Source organism: Helianthus annuus, chromosome 11 (genome assembly GCF_002127325.2).
Source record: "Helianthus annuus cultivar XRQ/B chromosome 11, HanXRQr2.0-SUNRISE, whole genome shotgun sequence".
NCBI lineage: Eukaryota > Viridiplantae > Streptophyta > Magnoliopsida > Asterales > Asteraceae > Helianthus > Helianthus annuus.
Window position 1 is genome coordinate 3,402,082 of NC_035443.2, and position 14,503 is coordinate 3,416,584.

The 14,503-nt window shown below is 49.5% G+C and overlaps 2 protein-coding genes across 2 annotated transcripts in view; both read left to right on the forward strand.

The window, feature by feature from the left end:
* Positions 1-352: 352 nt before the first annotated feature.
* Positions 353-6,319, forward strand: LOC118483782. Its single transcript, XM_035979358.1, has 8 exons — positions 353-528; positions 718-913; positions 4,261-4,975; positions 5,045-5,203; positions 5,271-5,402; positions 5,478-5,672; positions 5,741-6,098; positions 6,211-6,319. The coding sequence occupies exons 1-8, from the start codon at positions 353-355 to the stop codon at positions 6,317-6,319; spliced, it is 2,040 nt and encodes a 679-aa protein (XP_035835251.1).
* An 81-nt stretch (positions 6,320-6,400) lies between these two features.
* The window catches only part of LOC118483783, a 12,558-nt gene continuing 4,455 nt past the window's right edge, over positions 6,401-14,503 (forward strand). The window contains exons 1-3 of the mRNA XM_035979359.1: positions 6,401-6,921; positions 7,006-7,170; positions 7,238-7,288. Coding sequence (XP_035835252.1) covers positions 6,418-6,921; positions 7,006-7,170; positions 7,238-7,288 — 720 coding nt within the window. The 5' untranslated portion in view covers positions 6,401-6,417. The remainder of the gene's footprint in view (positions 6,922-7,005; positions 7,171-7,237; positions 7,289-14,503) is intronic.

Consider the following 14,503-nt stretch of genomic DNA (forward strand, 5'->3'; position numbering starts at 1 on the left):
AAAAAAGCAATTCAAAACCAGGAACAGGGGGACTATTAGGACCGGATGCAAAGCTCAACTTGTGATTTGCACTGTGGATGGTAGATTATATACAGTCAAGAGATTTGTTGATGGTCATAACCATAAGTTTGTTTGTCAAAATGACATTCATATGCTCCCAGCTTACAAACAATTGTCAGATGTCCAGGAGGAGATGGTTTGGGAACTTGGCACTTTAAACCTTGGTCCTGTCAAAGCTTTCCATATAATGAGGAAACGTTATGGTGGTTTCGAGAACGTTGGTGCCACGGTTGATGATTGCAAAAATTTTAGGAAGCGAATAAACAGCTATATAGGAGAGTATGACGCTGACATGGTGATTAATAGGATGACTGACAAAAAACAGTATTTAGCTGATTATTCGTTTGAATACTCTGTTGACGATGGCAAACGGTTAACTGGGTTGTTCTGGGCTGATGGTTTATGCAAGCTTAACTATATGGAATTTGGCGATGTGATATCGTTCGATGCAACCTTCAAGACAAACAGGTAACTGTTTCAAAGACGAACATGTTTTGTTACTGATTTTTCGCATGTTTTGTCTGTTAATGAGTGTTCAATATCGCATGTGTAGACAACAGAGTGGTGTTGAATATATCGCATGCTTTTCCCCCTGGTTTCGCATTTGATTTTTATTAATTCGCATATAATAAACGTGATTTCGCATTTGTTGTTCAGGTACAAGATGGTGTTTGTTCCGTTCACAGGCATTGACAACCACTGTCGGAATGTAACACTCTCAGCTGGGTTGTTAGCATCAGAGAGTATCGAATCATATAAATGGCTTCTAAATTCATTTTTAAAGTCATTTGGTCGACAGCCTAATGTTGTAGTGACGAATCAAGACCCTGATATGAAACAGGCTATTGAGGAGGTTTTCCCTATTAGCAGACACAGATTGTGTATGTGGCACATAATGAAAAAAGTGGCAGATAAGGTAGAGCATGCAACATTTTTTGTGTTTTTGTTGGTGTTATTTTTAATTATTATAGCTTTTTGTAATAGACTGATATAAAATGCATTTATTGTTAAAGGTTGGGCACGAGTTGTGCAATAATGATGAGTTTAAAAGGAGGATGTGCGACATTGTTTGGACTGATTCGATTGAGCCTGAAGAATTCGAGAGACAGTGGAAGTTGGTGATGATTGAGTTCGGTCTTACTGAAAACAAATGGATTGATGATATGTTTGGGATGAGATCCATGTGGATTCCGGCTTTTTACCGGCATGAGCCAATGTCAGGTCTTATGAGAACAACTTCAAGATCAGAGAGTGAGAACCATTTTTTTGTCAGGTTGCTAATTCACAACTCACACTCGTAGAGTTTATGAATCAGTTTGATGGGGCAATGGATGTTCAAAGGTTCAATCATAGGAAAAATGATCATATTTCAAGATATACTGAGCCAGCTGATTGGAGTCAAACTACATTGGAAAAAGACGTTGCTAAGATCTACACCAGGTCTATATTTTTTATCAGCAATTAGAGATACATGGAACAATTTCCGAATGTTTGCCGATGGACACTGATGAAACAATGGTTAACCGGGCTGGGTTAACACACTGGTCTCGTCAAGAAGGGTTAATCCCTTCCTCTCGGAGATCGCTGGCTGGGTCACCGGTGGATGATCTCCTGCACAAGGAAACAAGCCGTGACTCGTAACAAGGAGGATGGGGTGGGGGGTGCTCCTTGTTACCACTCTCCGGCGTGAGAATCAGTAGTTTGCTTGGGAAGCAAAGCAAGATAATAGTAGTAGTTCGAGAGTTGTGAAGAGATACCTCAAACCTGGTTTGGGGTCGGTATTTATAGCCGAGGAGTGAAGGAGGAGATTGATGGATGGGCTGACGACGAGCTGCACCGTTGCAGGTGTGTCAGTCTCGCCGGCCGTGGGGGTTACGCCACGTCAGCCCATTGCTTTAATAGCTCTGACAGGGGACTGTCGCCGGCGCCACTTGCCTCGTGGTGTCAGCCACTTGCCTGGCGTGTCAGTCCACTTGTGGGATATGCAGGGTGCGGTGCGAGCCGCATCGCTGCATGCGGTAACGCCTGAAGTTACCGCGTCTCCCACTTGTGGTCAAGAAACACGCGAGATGCGGTGTTGGCCGCATCATCGTATGTGGAGACTATTTGCTCGCTTCCCTTGTCGTGACGAAAATGGCCATATGATGCGGTGCCAGCCGCATCGATATGTTCATCTTCTTTTGTACTTAGGTCAAGCTGTTCATCTTCGGACCGAATGGGTTCGAAGGATGTGACCGCATGGGTGCGGTTTGCTTACTGGTAGGGGTTTGTTTGATGCGGGTAATGGTCGTTTTGGGACCATACCCCTTCAAGTCCCCCCAGTCTAGTGTTGCTACTTTGTGCAAGTTGCACGTGGGAGGAACACTGGACTTATGGTGTAGGAAGGTAGTTTGGCAGTCTGGAGAAAATTCTAGGCCAGATCAAGGTGGTGATCTGGTAAAAAATCCGGCTATGCCTCTTCCGTACCGGTGAAGGGGTTTCGCTTGATGCGAAATTCTCAGCCGTTGCATGTCATCAGGTGGGTTGCCACCTGTTGTTGTGTTGAAGGCCTGTTAGGGACCTTCATAGTAATGCTGCACAAACTTCGAACCAACCTCTGGGATGGTGGTTCGAAGGTTTGCACATGTTTCGAACCTCTTGGAGGTGGTTTCTTCTTCGAACCATTTGCCAGAATGGTGCACGAAGAAGAAAAGAAAAGCTTTTAAACCAACCTTTGCGGTCGGGTTTGAAGGTTTTGGATGTTGTGTTAGAACTTTGCTCAAGTTCTATGTTCAGCATCCTATGATGAGATGACCATCCCTTTTTTGTGGGGTGTTCGTGTTTGTCTTGATAGCTCTCAAGTAACCGTACGTTCTTTGCGGTTACTTCGTTGCGTCATTGTTGGCCCTGTTTGGTCGAACAATGTGGATCTAAACTATGGGTAAATAAACATGGTCATAGGCAAGGGGATGCCCATCGTTGTTTATTCCATGCGATCCATTGGTAGGTAAACAAAGTCCTAAGCAGACTTGTTACCGCGGTCCGTTGGCAGGTAAACAAAGTCATAGGCAGACTTGTTACCGCTGTTCGGACACTTGCTGCTTGATAAGTGCTTGTTTAGAGCACGTATCTGCGTTCTTTCTGGAGCCACTTTCCTTCACGCTCCAATACCGAGTTTATAACGAGGTAGCCTCGTTCGGTGATGTGGAGTGAGCTTTGCTCTTCCGTAGCAACCACTCTGCGGAAGCTATGGTTATGTCTGTAGCTCTTCATGGGTGTCTGCGATGTTGCAGTCCCATATTCGCTCAAAGTTTGCTTGTTGCACGGATGTAACTCTTGAAGGTTCAGGAGTCAGGGCTGCTGATGTGCGGGCGCGTAGATTCCGTTCCTTCTTTTTTCTGAAGAAGTTGTTCATGCACCCTCTGTGGTTGTGAACCGGACAGGAGGGATTTGAAGCTTGAAGAAATTGAAGGCAATGCGCTTTGCCTGTTCCTGAGATGCGGTTCAGTCCAAAGAACAACACTGGTTCTGAGCATCTGACACATCTGAATGGGTTCATGTGTGTCACTTCCGCATATTTCACGTGTGCTCGTGAGTGATGCGGAAAAGGTAATATATCCCTTTATAGTATAGATAGATATATTTCTACCTATTTTTTAGGGTATATAAAAAAACGACATGCGGTATGGGTTATGGTGCGGTAAACCAGAAAAACCGCATGCCGCTTAGGTTTTTTGGATAATGTTGTCGCTTTTTCTCGCCTACGTGGCTTGATCGCACGTGTGAGTTGGTAGAAGTTGGTGAGACGTTTCTGCATGTGCTGAAATGAAAGGACATTTGCACTGCCCGAGGCATTAAATGCACTGTAGCAGGGAGTGTAAACGTCTTCTTTGTCAGGCACGTGGGCGGCCACGCGCGCGTGATAACCGTCAGCTAAAACGGCGCTCGACACGTGTTGTTGCAAGATACGCTCTTTTTGAACGTGATGATTTGCTTTCTCCCTCCGCATTAATTGCGATGGGTATATAAGGGGAAAACCGTTCGTGGTTTCCTCTCACTTGGTCGAAAATTCAAAAAATTTGCCGTTTGAGAGAAAGTTGTCATCTGTCTTCTCCGACGATTCTTTCTGAAATTCCGGTGAGGTTTCTAGTGTTTCTGTCCCCATCTTCTGTTTCTTTGATATTTTTGATGGCTGAACCATCTAGTCCACACAATGTGGAGGGTGAAAACCCTGAACGGCCTTTAGTGGCCGAAGAAGAAGAAGATGGGACTGCCGGTAGTGGATTACCGGCGCTGAAGTGGACCAGGAAAAGCTTTGATCGCCTTATGCTTGAGGTCCAAATGCCCTCGGAGTATGGGGCTCGGTACCCATCAGAGGGTGATACTGGTGCCGACGCTCCGGCCGGTTATGTGACCATGTGGTCCGATTTCTTCGTAGATTGTAACCTCCGATTACCGTTGACGGTGTTTGTTGTGGATATCTTGGAGTGGTACAGGGTCCACATTTCTCAAGTGAGTCCATTTGGGATGATTCGGATTCGTAATTTTGAGTTTACCTTTCGTGCTCTTGGCATAGAGCCTACCGTCGGAGATTTCCGACGGTTTTATCAGATGACGGTGTTCATGGGGTTCTTTTCTTTCCGTCAACGAGACGGTACCCCGAAGCTGATGACTCCCCCTAAGGGGATGACGATGTGGAAGAAGAAGTTCTTCTATATCAAGTCTGCTGCCCTTGCTGTGGATATGACGTTTCGGAATGTGACCGAGACGATCATAGCAGAGACCATTGCGATGCCCAGTTTGAAATCAGTGCAATGGTTCCCGCAGCTGCAGACTATTGAGTCTGTGAAATTGACCAACACGCAACTATGGCTGTTGCGTATGATGTTGAGGAGGGGCAAGAACTCGAAACCCGTGGTGCGGGAAAAGAGCGGTGGTACGTACTTTTCGTTTCTTTACGTTCTTTATCCTTACGTGTGTTACTGACTTTTGTGTCTACTATCAGAAGATGCTCCCGCATGGAGGATGTTTGCTCCGGATTTCGAGGGTACGGTTGAGACCGTAGTTTGTGCGGATGGTGAACAGGATCACAACACTATCATCCGTAGTAACTTCCGGGTGCCTACTGCGGCTGCACTGGCAGTTGAGTTGCCAGTAGGCAAAGGTATACTATCGAAGTTTTGCTACTTGTGTTGATCATGTTGTGTTATTGACGTATTGATTCCATGCAGGTGATCTTAGGGCCTTGGGGGACCCTGAAGCGAAAGGTGTGCCAAAGAGGCAAACTGTGAAGGGCGTGCGCTTTTGCCAAAAGAAGATAAAGGAGGTCACTACTGTGCCTCATCTGGTGCCGCAGGCAGCAGGTATCTCTCATTCCTCTTTTCGTCGACACAAGGATTATGTGATAGTATCTGATACCCTTGAGGGTTTGAGTACAGCCGCGGAGTCACGTTCTGGTGCTGCGAAGAAGCAGGCAGAAGAGGTGGCTGCGGGAGGGACAGCTGCGGGTCCCCCTGTGATTGGTGAGAAGAGGAGGCCAGAGCAGAAAGCTGCTGGTGGTGTTGAAACCAAACGTCGGAGGCTAGTAACCAAAAGGTCTGCTCCGGCGCAGAAAAAACCTGCGGTTGTCGTTGGTAAGTGTAGGCTATCTAGTCTGAACTGTTGTGTAACTAGTTCTGATAGCTATTTGACTTTTTTGCAGAGCGTCAAGATGAAGATTTTTCTATCTTCGATGCTCCGGAGTCCCCTCCGCGTGCCATGGGTGCGGGTGGAACGGAGGTGCCGTCGACACCTCCTGTCAAGGTGGTACCTGAGTCAACCGTGCAGAAGGAGGGTACCGCAGAGAATGCTGCGGCCCAGATATTCGATACTGTCGACTCGTCTAACAACCTGATCTCTCCCAATGAGGGAGACGATTTGAGTTTGCGGTTCACTGCTACTGGGAAGCAACATTCTGACGCTGAACCGCAAAAAACTGGCGCTGAAGCGCGGCAGCATGATGCTGGGCCGCAGAAGTCTTCGGTTGATAAGGGTACTAGCTCGTCTGCCGGTGGTGCGGGGTATGACGGGCCTCCAATTCAGCCTGGGGAGTCTGAATTGGAGTATTACTACCGCACCTACTCCCAGGATCGCAGTACGCTGTACCATCGACCCCCCTGGACTGTATTGCAGGGGGATGATATTGCTAACGACCCTGCGGCCTGCAGGGAGATCTTGGGCGGTCTGGGGACCCCCTTTGAAGTTGAGCGGGCTCGTGCCGCACCGCGGGAGCTGCGTATAAACCAGCTCTCGACCATGTTGGTAGGGACTTCCATTGTGGCTAATGCCATTTTGGAAGATTATAAGGTGCTAGGCCGCCGCGAGGAGGAGGCTGCTCGTATGCGGGCGGAAGCCGAGAAGTTGGTCGAGGCTGCTCGTGCGGGTGCGGAGCAGCTTGAGAAGGATAAAGCTGCTTTTGAGAAGCAGAAGCAGACCTCTGAGTGGGCTGCTACTGTCCAACTGAAACAGGTGCGTACCCTTGCTAAACTCCTTGCTGATGAGCGTAAGCGTTGGGAGGAAATTTCATCCAACGAGCGCAAGAAGTGGAACGAATCTTGGGCTAAGCAGAACAATCTTCTGTTTCATACTCGGCAGGAGCTAGCAAACGCCAAGGCGGCAAATGTTGCCTTGGGCAATGAAAAAGCTGCGGCTGAGGCCGCAGCAGCTAAAGCGCTGCAGGCAAAGGATGAGGCCCTGAAGGCGCTTGAAGAGGCCAAAGCAGCCGGGGCTCGTGCCTCAAAGGCCCTTGAAGAGGCCGCGGAGAAGGAGAGCCGTTCTTCCAAGGCTCTGGAAGAGGTGAATGCGGAGCGCATTCGTTTGGATAAGGTTGTTTCCAGCCTTCAGGTATGTTTCCTTACCTCTGTTTTATATTTCCTTTATTTTTTTGAAAATATTTATCGGGTGAACCGTTTGCTGTTCTTGTAACAGGCTGAGGTTCAGTCCCGGGCGGTTGCGGTTACGGACCTTACTGCCCGCGTGTCTGATGCGGAGAAGCGAGCCGACGCTGCCGTTGAGGCCAAGGATGTCTTGGTGTCCTCTTTTAACCAGCTGGAAGCTGACCGTGAGTGGCTGCGGACTCACGACATTGCGCGTGTAAGTGTCCATTGCCTTTACATTTGCTTGGGTTAGCATTCAAGACTTATGATTTTTTTTATTGCAGATTGTCGAGGCTATCATGAATGCTCCTGAGACCTCATCTGGTTTGGACCTGGTTAAAGAGCGTGCGCGCGATGCTGGCTTCAAGGCTGGTTATAACCGCTGCATTGGGCATATCAATGTATTGTCCGCAGGCGGTTATACTGATCAGGCATCCGGGTTCCGTGATGTGGATACCGAGGGTCGTCTGAAAGCGGCCGTAGCCTCCTTTTATGACACGCCCCTTGCCTGTGTAGGGGAGCTGGACGAGTGTTTGGAGGTTGCGGACTATGTCGACCGCTTGCGGATGCTTTATCCGGATGTGGAAGAGGAAGAACCCGCTGGTGGTGTCGGAGGAGACGCGGGGACCAGCGGTACAAAATAGGGTTTAGGTTGGCTAGTGTGCCTCCTTTTTTGTATTCCTCTTGTATAGAATAGGAACTTTATGTAAATTCCGTAAGCATCATGTGGATACTTGAAATTTTTGAATATAAAGTTTCTTTGTTCAGTTTGTACAAGTGTTTTTAATTCTTGCATGTCTGAACGTGTGTATGCGTAATCTTTACCCATTTATGAACGGGGTCAAGTATACTCCATGCTTTTGTTGTATGGGTATGCATCAATTCTGTTATTTACCGTGTGAGGGTTTTTAGAATTGTGTGAACTTTGTAAAAGCTTATATTACCGGAACTCTACCCGTTTGTGAATGGGGTCGAGTGTACTCCATACCTTTGTCGTATGAGTCCGCGTCAATTCCGTTGTTTGCCTTTTTGGGGCTCAGGAATTGTGTTTAACAAAAACTTGTGTATCCGGCCGGATAAAACATGCAAGTCTGTTTGTCTTTTGCTGGCCTATTACAATATTTGTGTGTGGTTACCACTTTGTATGGGTATCACGAATGAAGATTTTGCCAATCTGTTTTTGGGATACCGCAAAGTGGAACACGCATTTGTAATAGTAATAACAAACAATAATGTAGAAAATTGCTTATTTATTTATTTGCAAATGGCCTGCGGCCCAATAGGTTACATAGAGAGTGTAAGAACATAGCTTACATATAGCAGCGTCTAAGCTGTTGTGCGTTCCATGTTCTGGCGATAGGTTCGCCCTCTAGTGTTTGTAACCTGTATGCGCCCTTCCCTAAGACCTCGCTGATGAGGTAGGGTCCTTCCCACTTGGGGGCAAGTTTTCCTGGGCGCTCGGCGTTAGATGCCTCGTTGTCACGTAGGACGTAGTCCCCTGGATTTAAAGTACAAACGCGGACTCGCGCGTTGTAATACTTTTCCAGTTTGGATTTGTATTTGGCCTCGTTGATGGCGGCGTTCTCGCGCCTTTCTTCTAGGAGGTCCAAATCGATCCTACGTTCCCTGTTGTTGTCTAGCTTTTCGATAGCCAACATTCTAGGAGACGGGAGGCCCATTTCCGCGGGTATCACCGCTTCAGACCCGTAGACGAGGCTGAAAGGTGTTTCCCCATTGCTTGTTTTTGGGCTAGTGCGGTGAGCCCATAAGATACTTGGGAGTTCATCGACCCAGCCACGCCTGGCTGTTCCCAATCGTGCTTTGATTCCTTCGACTAGGCCTTTATTTATACTCTCGACTTGGCCGTTCCCTTGCGGGTGTGCGACTGACGAGAATATGTGTTTGATGTTCAGCTCTTCTAGCCATTTTTGGAATTCGTCGGCAGCGAAGTTGGTGCCGTTGTCGGTAACAATGTACATTGGTAAACCGAAACGGCAGATGATGTGCTCCCAAATGAACTTTCTTGTTATCATAGCAGTGGTGGAAGCGAGTGGTTTCGCCTCTACCCATTTTGTGAAGTAATCAACCGCCACTATGATAAATTTAACTGCACCTGGTGCGTCCGGGAATGGTCCCACTACGTCGATTGCCCATTTTTGAAAAGGCCATGCAGTAGTGACGGGAACCAGATTGTTCTTTGGTCGCAAAGTTTTTGGAGCATGGCGCTGGCAGTCCATGCATTTGCGTAATTCTTTGACGGCGTCCAGGTGCATGTCGGGCCAGTAATACCCGGCATTCATGATTTTTGCCACGACCGTGCGTGGTCCAGCATGTATGCCACATATACCCTCATGTATCTCTCGGATGAGGTATGTGGCATCTTGTGGATTAACGCATCGGAGGAGCGGTCCGAGGTATGACTTTCGGTATAAGATACCGTCTCCCATTTGATAGTGGCACGCTTTGTATTGCAACTTACGTGCCTCTGTTTTGCTCTCGGGAGTCACACCTGACTGAAGGTATGCGATAATTGGTGTCATCCATGACGTTGTTCCGTATTGAATGACACTGACCTGGCGTAGAGGAACCGAAGGATTTTGCAAAATCTCGATACGTACCTCCTTTGCCAGGTGTTGGAAGCTGGTGGATGCAAGCTTTGATAGTGCATCCGCGGATTTGTTTTCGCTTCGATTAATGTGTCGAATATTGAATGAAGCGAATTTGGATTTTAGCTGCAGGGCTTGCTCGAGGTAGAGGATCATGATATCCCCTTTGGCGGCATAGTCGCCGCGTACCTGGCCCGCAACTAACAAAGAATCGACGTGCGCTTCCAGATGTTGCACGCCGATTTTGACTGCTAAACGTAGCCCGGCTAATAGTGCTTCATATTCTGCCTCGTTGTTCGTGCTTTTAAAATCGAGGCGGATGGCATATGTAAGCTCTTGGCCGTTAGGGCTGACGAGTCGCAGACCGGCGCCCGCGCCTTCCTCGTTGGATGCACCATCGGTAAATAGTGCCCATACTTCTGAGGAGGGTGGTGGGGGCGCAGGATTTTGGGATTCTTCGCATTCTTGGATGCGATCCGCTGGTACTTCAGCGGCGAAATCAGCTAAGATTTGGCCTTTGATGGCAGGGCGCGGTTTGTAATGTATCGTATGTGCGCCCAGCTCAATTGCCCATTTTGCTAATCTCCCAGAGATGTCGGGTTTGGACAGGATCGGGCCGATCCTGTAATTGGTTAGCACTGTGATGATGTGGTTTACGAAGTAGCGTCGTAACCGTCTTGAAGCATGTACCAGTGCTAGTACCAATTTTTCCATTATTGAGTATCTCGTCTCTGGGTCGTTGAGCATTTTGCTGATATAATAGATGGGTGTTTGAACCCCCGCTCGTTCCACTATTAATACCGCGCCCACTGCGTTGTTTGCAGCGGATAGGTATAAGATGAGTGGCTCATCTTTGCATGGTGCGGTTAGTGTTGGGAGTTGTATCAAACACTCCTTCATTTCCCGGAAGGCCTTTTCAGCCTCTGTGGTCCACTGGAATTGTTCTTTCTTTGAACAGCTTCGCAGGGTCTTGATGAAAGGGTATGACTTGGCTGCGTGGTTAGCCAAAAACCTGTTGAGTGCCGCCAGCCTTCCGGCCAGGCGTTGCATATCTTTCATCGATGCAGGCGATGGCATGCGCTCGATCGCCTGCACTTTTTCCGGGTTTACCTTGAATCCATCTTTGGTGACGATGAACCCAAGGAATTTGCCTTCTTCCATTCCAAACGAGCATTTCCCTGGATTGAGCTTCATGTTGACGCTTCGCAGAGTTTGGAATGTTCGTTCTATATCGGTGAGCATGGTATCTTCCTCCATGCTCATGACGACCAGGTCGTCCATATAGATTTCGACACTTTTGCTTATTTGACCGCGGAAAGTGTCGTTCATCAGTTTTTGGTAGGTTGAGCCCGCGTTGCGCAACCCAAACGGCATTTTTGTATAGCAGTAATTTCCGGTTGGGGTCCGGAATGCCGTTTTGTCTTCATCCTCAAGTGCCATTTGTACCTGGTGGTACCCTTTGTAGCAATCGAGGAAACACTTCCACCGAAATGGCGCGAGGTTATCGACCTTTTCGCCGATTTCTGGAAGCGCGTAACAATCCTTGGGGCAGGCCTTGTTAAGGTCCTTGTAATCGACGCACATGCGCCAGCCCCCGGATGATTTTTCTACCATGACAGGGTTGGATAACCAAGTCTGGTACTTGACTTCCCGCAGTATACCTGCGGAGAGCAGTTCTTCGATCTGCTCTTGCATCGCCTGATTTTTAGCTGACCCAAGGTGGCGTTGGCCTTGGATCACTGGCTTGATACCTGGTTTGGTATTCAAATAGTGCTGCGCTATTTCGCGTGGGACCCCTGTCATGTCTGCGGGAGTCCACGCGAAGATGTCTTGGTTCCTGAAGAGGAGCTCCTTCAGGTGCGCTCTGGTGGTCGAGGATAAGGCGTGACCCAATGTGACCTTCTGTTTCGGATGCTTTGGGTTGAGAACCCATTTTTCCGGTTGGCCGACGGGGGAAGGCCTTGCGACCTTTGTCGGACGTGCTTCGTCCGTCATCATGACGTCCTTGCGGGCGTAGATGATTGCAACCCCCGATGCGGTTGGGAAACCAACCGCGGAGTGGGGGACGGATGTGATCATATTGAAATCTCCTTGGGATTCTCTCCCAAGGAGGACGTCATAATTGGAGGTGTGGGGTAAAACCATGAAGTTTACCTCCTCCGTCCGCGTGTGTTTACCATTGGTAAGACGCACGGGAAATGTAATTTGACCTAGGGGAAAGACTGTTTCCCCTGCGAATCCGGCCAGCGGGTAATCTACGGCTTGCAACCGATCTTTGTCCTCTTGGTCAAATTGATTGAAGCATTGCTCGTAGATTATATCGGATGTACTGCCCGGGTCGATGAACAGACGCTCGGTGCAGTAATGGGCCAGCTGGCCTGAAATGACGACGGCGCGTCTATCACGCGGTCCGCCTCGGACTTTTGGGAAGACGACTTGCTCGTCTTTCCAATCATTGTCCGGTCTTCGTGCCGCTTTGCGCGGCCTACCCTTGCCTCCGTAAATCATGTGGGTGGAAGCCACGTACATGGCTTTCTTTCCGGAGGAGGTACCTTCGTTGTGAGGGGTGATATGCTTGGTGGGCTTTTGTCCACCTGGCAAAAGGTGTTGCAGTTTCCCCTCTTTCAACGCCCGCTCAATCTCCAGCCGGAGACTGATGCAGTTGTTGGTGGTGTGGCCCGAGTCCTTGTGGTACTCACAGTATAGTGTGAGGTCCTGACTTTTCTTGGACTTCATTGGTTGGGCCGGCCGCAAGAATTGTGGGTCTGCGAGGAGGACCTCTCTTGGCGACTGGTTGATCTCGGTCCATTTGCGGTCCGAGATTCTTTTCTTTGTGCCCTAGTGTCTCGGGCAGGGTTGTAGCATTGTGGGTCAAACGTGTTGGGGTTGCGGGAAATACGGTTTAGTAATATCCCGATTGCCTGCATCCCGGTTTCGTTTGTTGTTACGTTTGGACCCTTGGTGGGATGTTTCGGCTTGGGGTTTTGCCTTTTTGACGTGCGGTTCGAGCGACCGCTGTGTCTGGGCATATGTCTTGACTGCGGTCATAACATCTTCCCATTTTTTAGGCAACCCCTCCTTGCCAGAGATGGTCATGATCATCTCTCTGTCTTTGACGGCCCGAATAAAATGGTTTCGCGCCATTTGGTCCGCCACGTCGCCTATCTCTAGGCATTCTTTATTGTAACGGATGACGAATGCCTCGAGCGATTCGTCATCCCCTTCGCCAGATGTTCATGACGTCCAACGAATCGCGTTCGTGGCGTCGCTGCTGGCTGAAATGGGCCGAGGAACTTGGCGCGCAAGTCCTCGAAAGAATCCAGTGATCCCACTGGCAAAGAATCAAACCATGCCCTCGCCAGACCGATAAGGGTCTGGGGGAAAAAATTGCACCAGGTGGGTTCGTCCCACCTGCCATTGACGCCTGCGCCTGTGAAGATGTTCATGTGGTCGTCCGGGTCGGTCGAGCCACTGTATTTCCCAATGTTGACTGGGAATTTTGTCGTTGTGATGTCGGCGTTGGCGATGTGCGGGACGAATTTTGAATTTTCGGCCGCGGCCCTTGGCCTGTATGGTTCGTGCACAGGGCGCTTTGCCGCCTTGAGGTATGTAGTGCGGGGGTGACTGGGAGGAACATAGTTGCGTCCCCCCGGTCTGCTGTTGGTGTCGTGAGACTCCCCGCGGTAGGTTTGATCGTCAGGGTCGGTATGGCCGTACCCTTCCGTGTAAGGTTGCGGGCCCAGTCGGCTCTGGATGCCTGGGCCGCGCCTGGAGGCTGACCGCCTCCTATCTTCGCCATAGGGGCCCAGGCGGGTATGCACTGGCCCTGGAGCGGGACTCATATGAGGAAGTATCCTCATTGAGTGTATTGACCGAACAGTAAGATGATCCACGGTCGTCATGTCGGCTTCTGGAAGCCGGACGTGAGTGTAACCTGCCATCGTATTGGAGTATACGGTTGGCAGGTGTGTGTTGTATTGGAGTAGGCCCAGCTTGTACGTTTGCTTCCGTACAAGCGCGGTTGTAAGCCGCTATCAGCAGGTCAGTCTGCTGTTGGTACCAGGAGTGTAAGTCCGCCTGGTGGAGCACAGTTGGGGCCTGTGATAAGTCGTGTCCGAACGCAAAGGATGGGATCCTTTGGGTGGACGTGCCAATGTGTCCGGGTTGGGGGGTCGAAGGGTGGACCCCTGTTGGGCGGGGATTTGGATTATCCGCATTGGTGTTTTGGTTATCAGTCATGATCTTGAGAGGGAGAGGGATGGATTAAAAAGTGCTAAGAGTAGCGGTGGGCCAATGATGAACAATGGTTAACCGGGGGTTAACACACTGTGTCTCGTCAAGAAGGGTTAATCCTTCCTCTCGGAGATCGCTGGCTGGGTCACCGGGTGATCTCCTGCACAAGGAAACAAGCCGTGACTCGTAACAAGGAGGATGGGTGGGGGTGCTCCTTGTTACCACTCTCCGGCGTGAGAATCAGTAGTTTGCTTGGGAAGCAAAGCAAGATATAGTAGTAGTGAGAGTTGTGAAGAGATACCTCAAACCTGGTTTGGGGTCGGTATTATAGCCGAGGAGTGAAGGAGGAGATTGATGGATGGGCTGACGACGAGCTGCACCGTTGCAGGTGTGTCAGTCTCGCCGGCCGTGGGGGTTACGCCACGTCAGCCCATTGCTTTAATAGCTCTGACAGGGACTGTCGCCGGCGCCACTTGCCTCGTGGTGTCAGCCACTTGCCTGGCGTGTCAGTCCACTTGTTGATATGCAGGGTGCGGTGCGAGCCGCATCGCTGCATGCGGTAACGCCTGAAGTTACCGCGTCTCCCACTTGTGATCAAGAAACACGCGAGATGCGGTGTTGGCCGCATCATCGTATGTGGAGACTATTTGCTCGCTTCCCTTGTCGTGACGAAAATGGCCATATGATGCGGTGCAGCCGCATCGATATGTC

What these genes read in the sequence shown, in the direction of transcription:
- LOC118483782 (XM_035979358.1), top strand. Translation starts at nt 353, where the DNA reads ATGGTGATTAATAGGATGACTGACAAAAAACAGTATTTAGCTGATTAT. An exon ending in TCTGGTGCCGCAGGCAGCAG is followed by an intron (nt 5,403 to 5,477) that starts GTATCTCTCATT and finishes GTTTGAGTACAG; the next exon opens with CCGCGGAGTCACGTTCTGGT. An exon ending in AAAACCTGCGGTTGTCGTTG is followed by an intron (nt 5,673 to 5,740) that starts GTAAGTGTAGGC and finishes ACTTTTTTGCAG; the next exon opens with AGCGTCAAGATGAAGATTTT.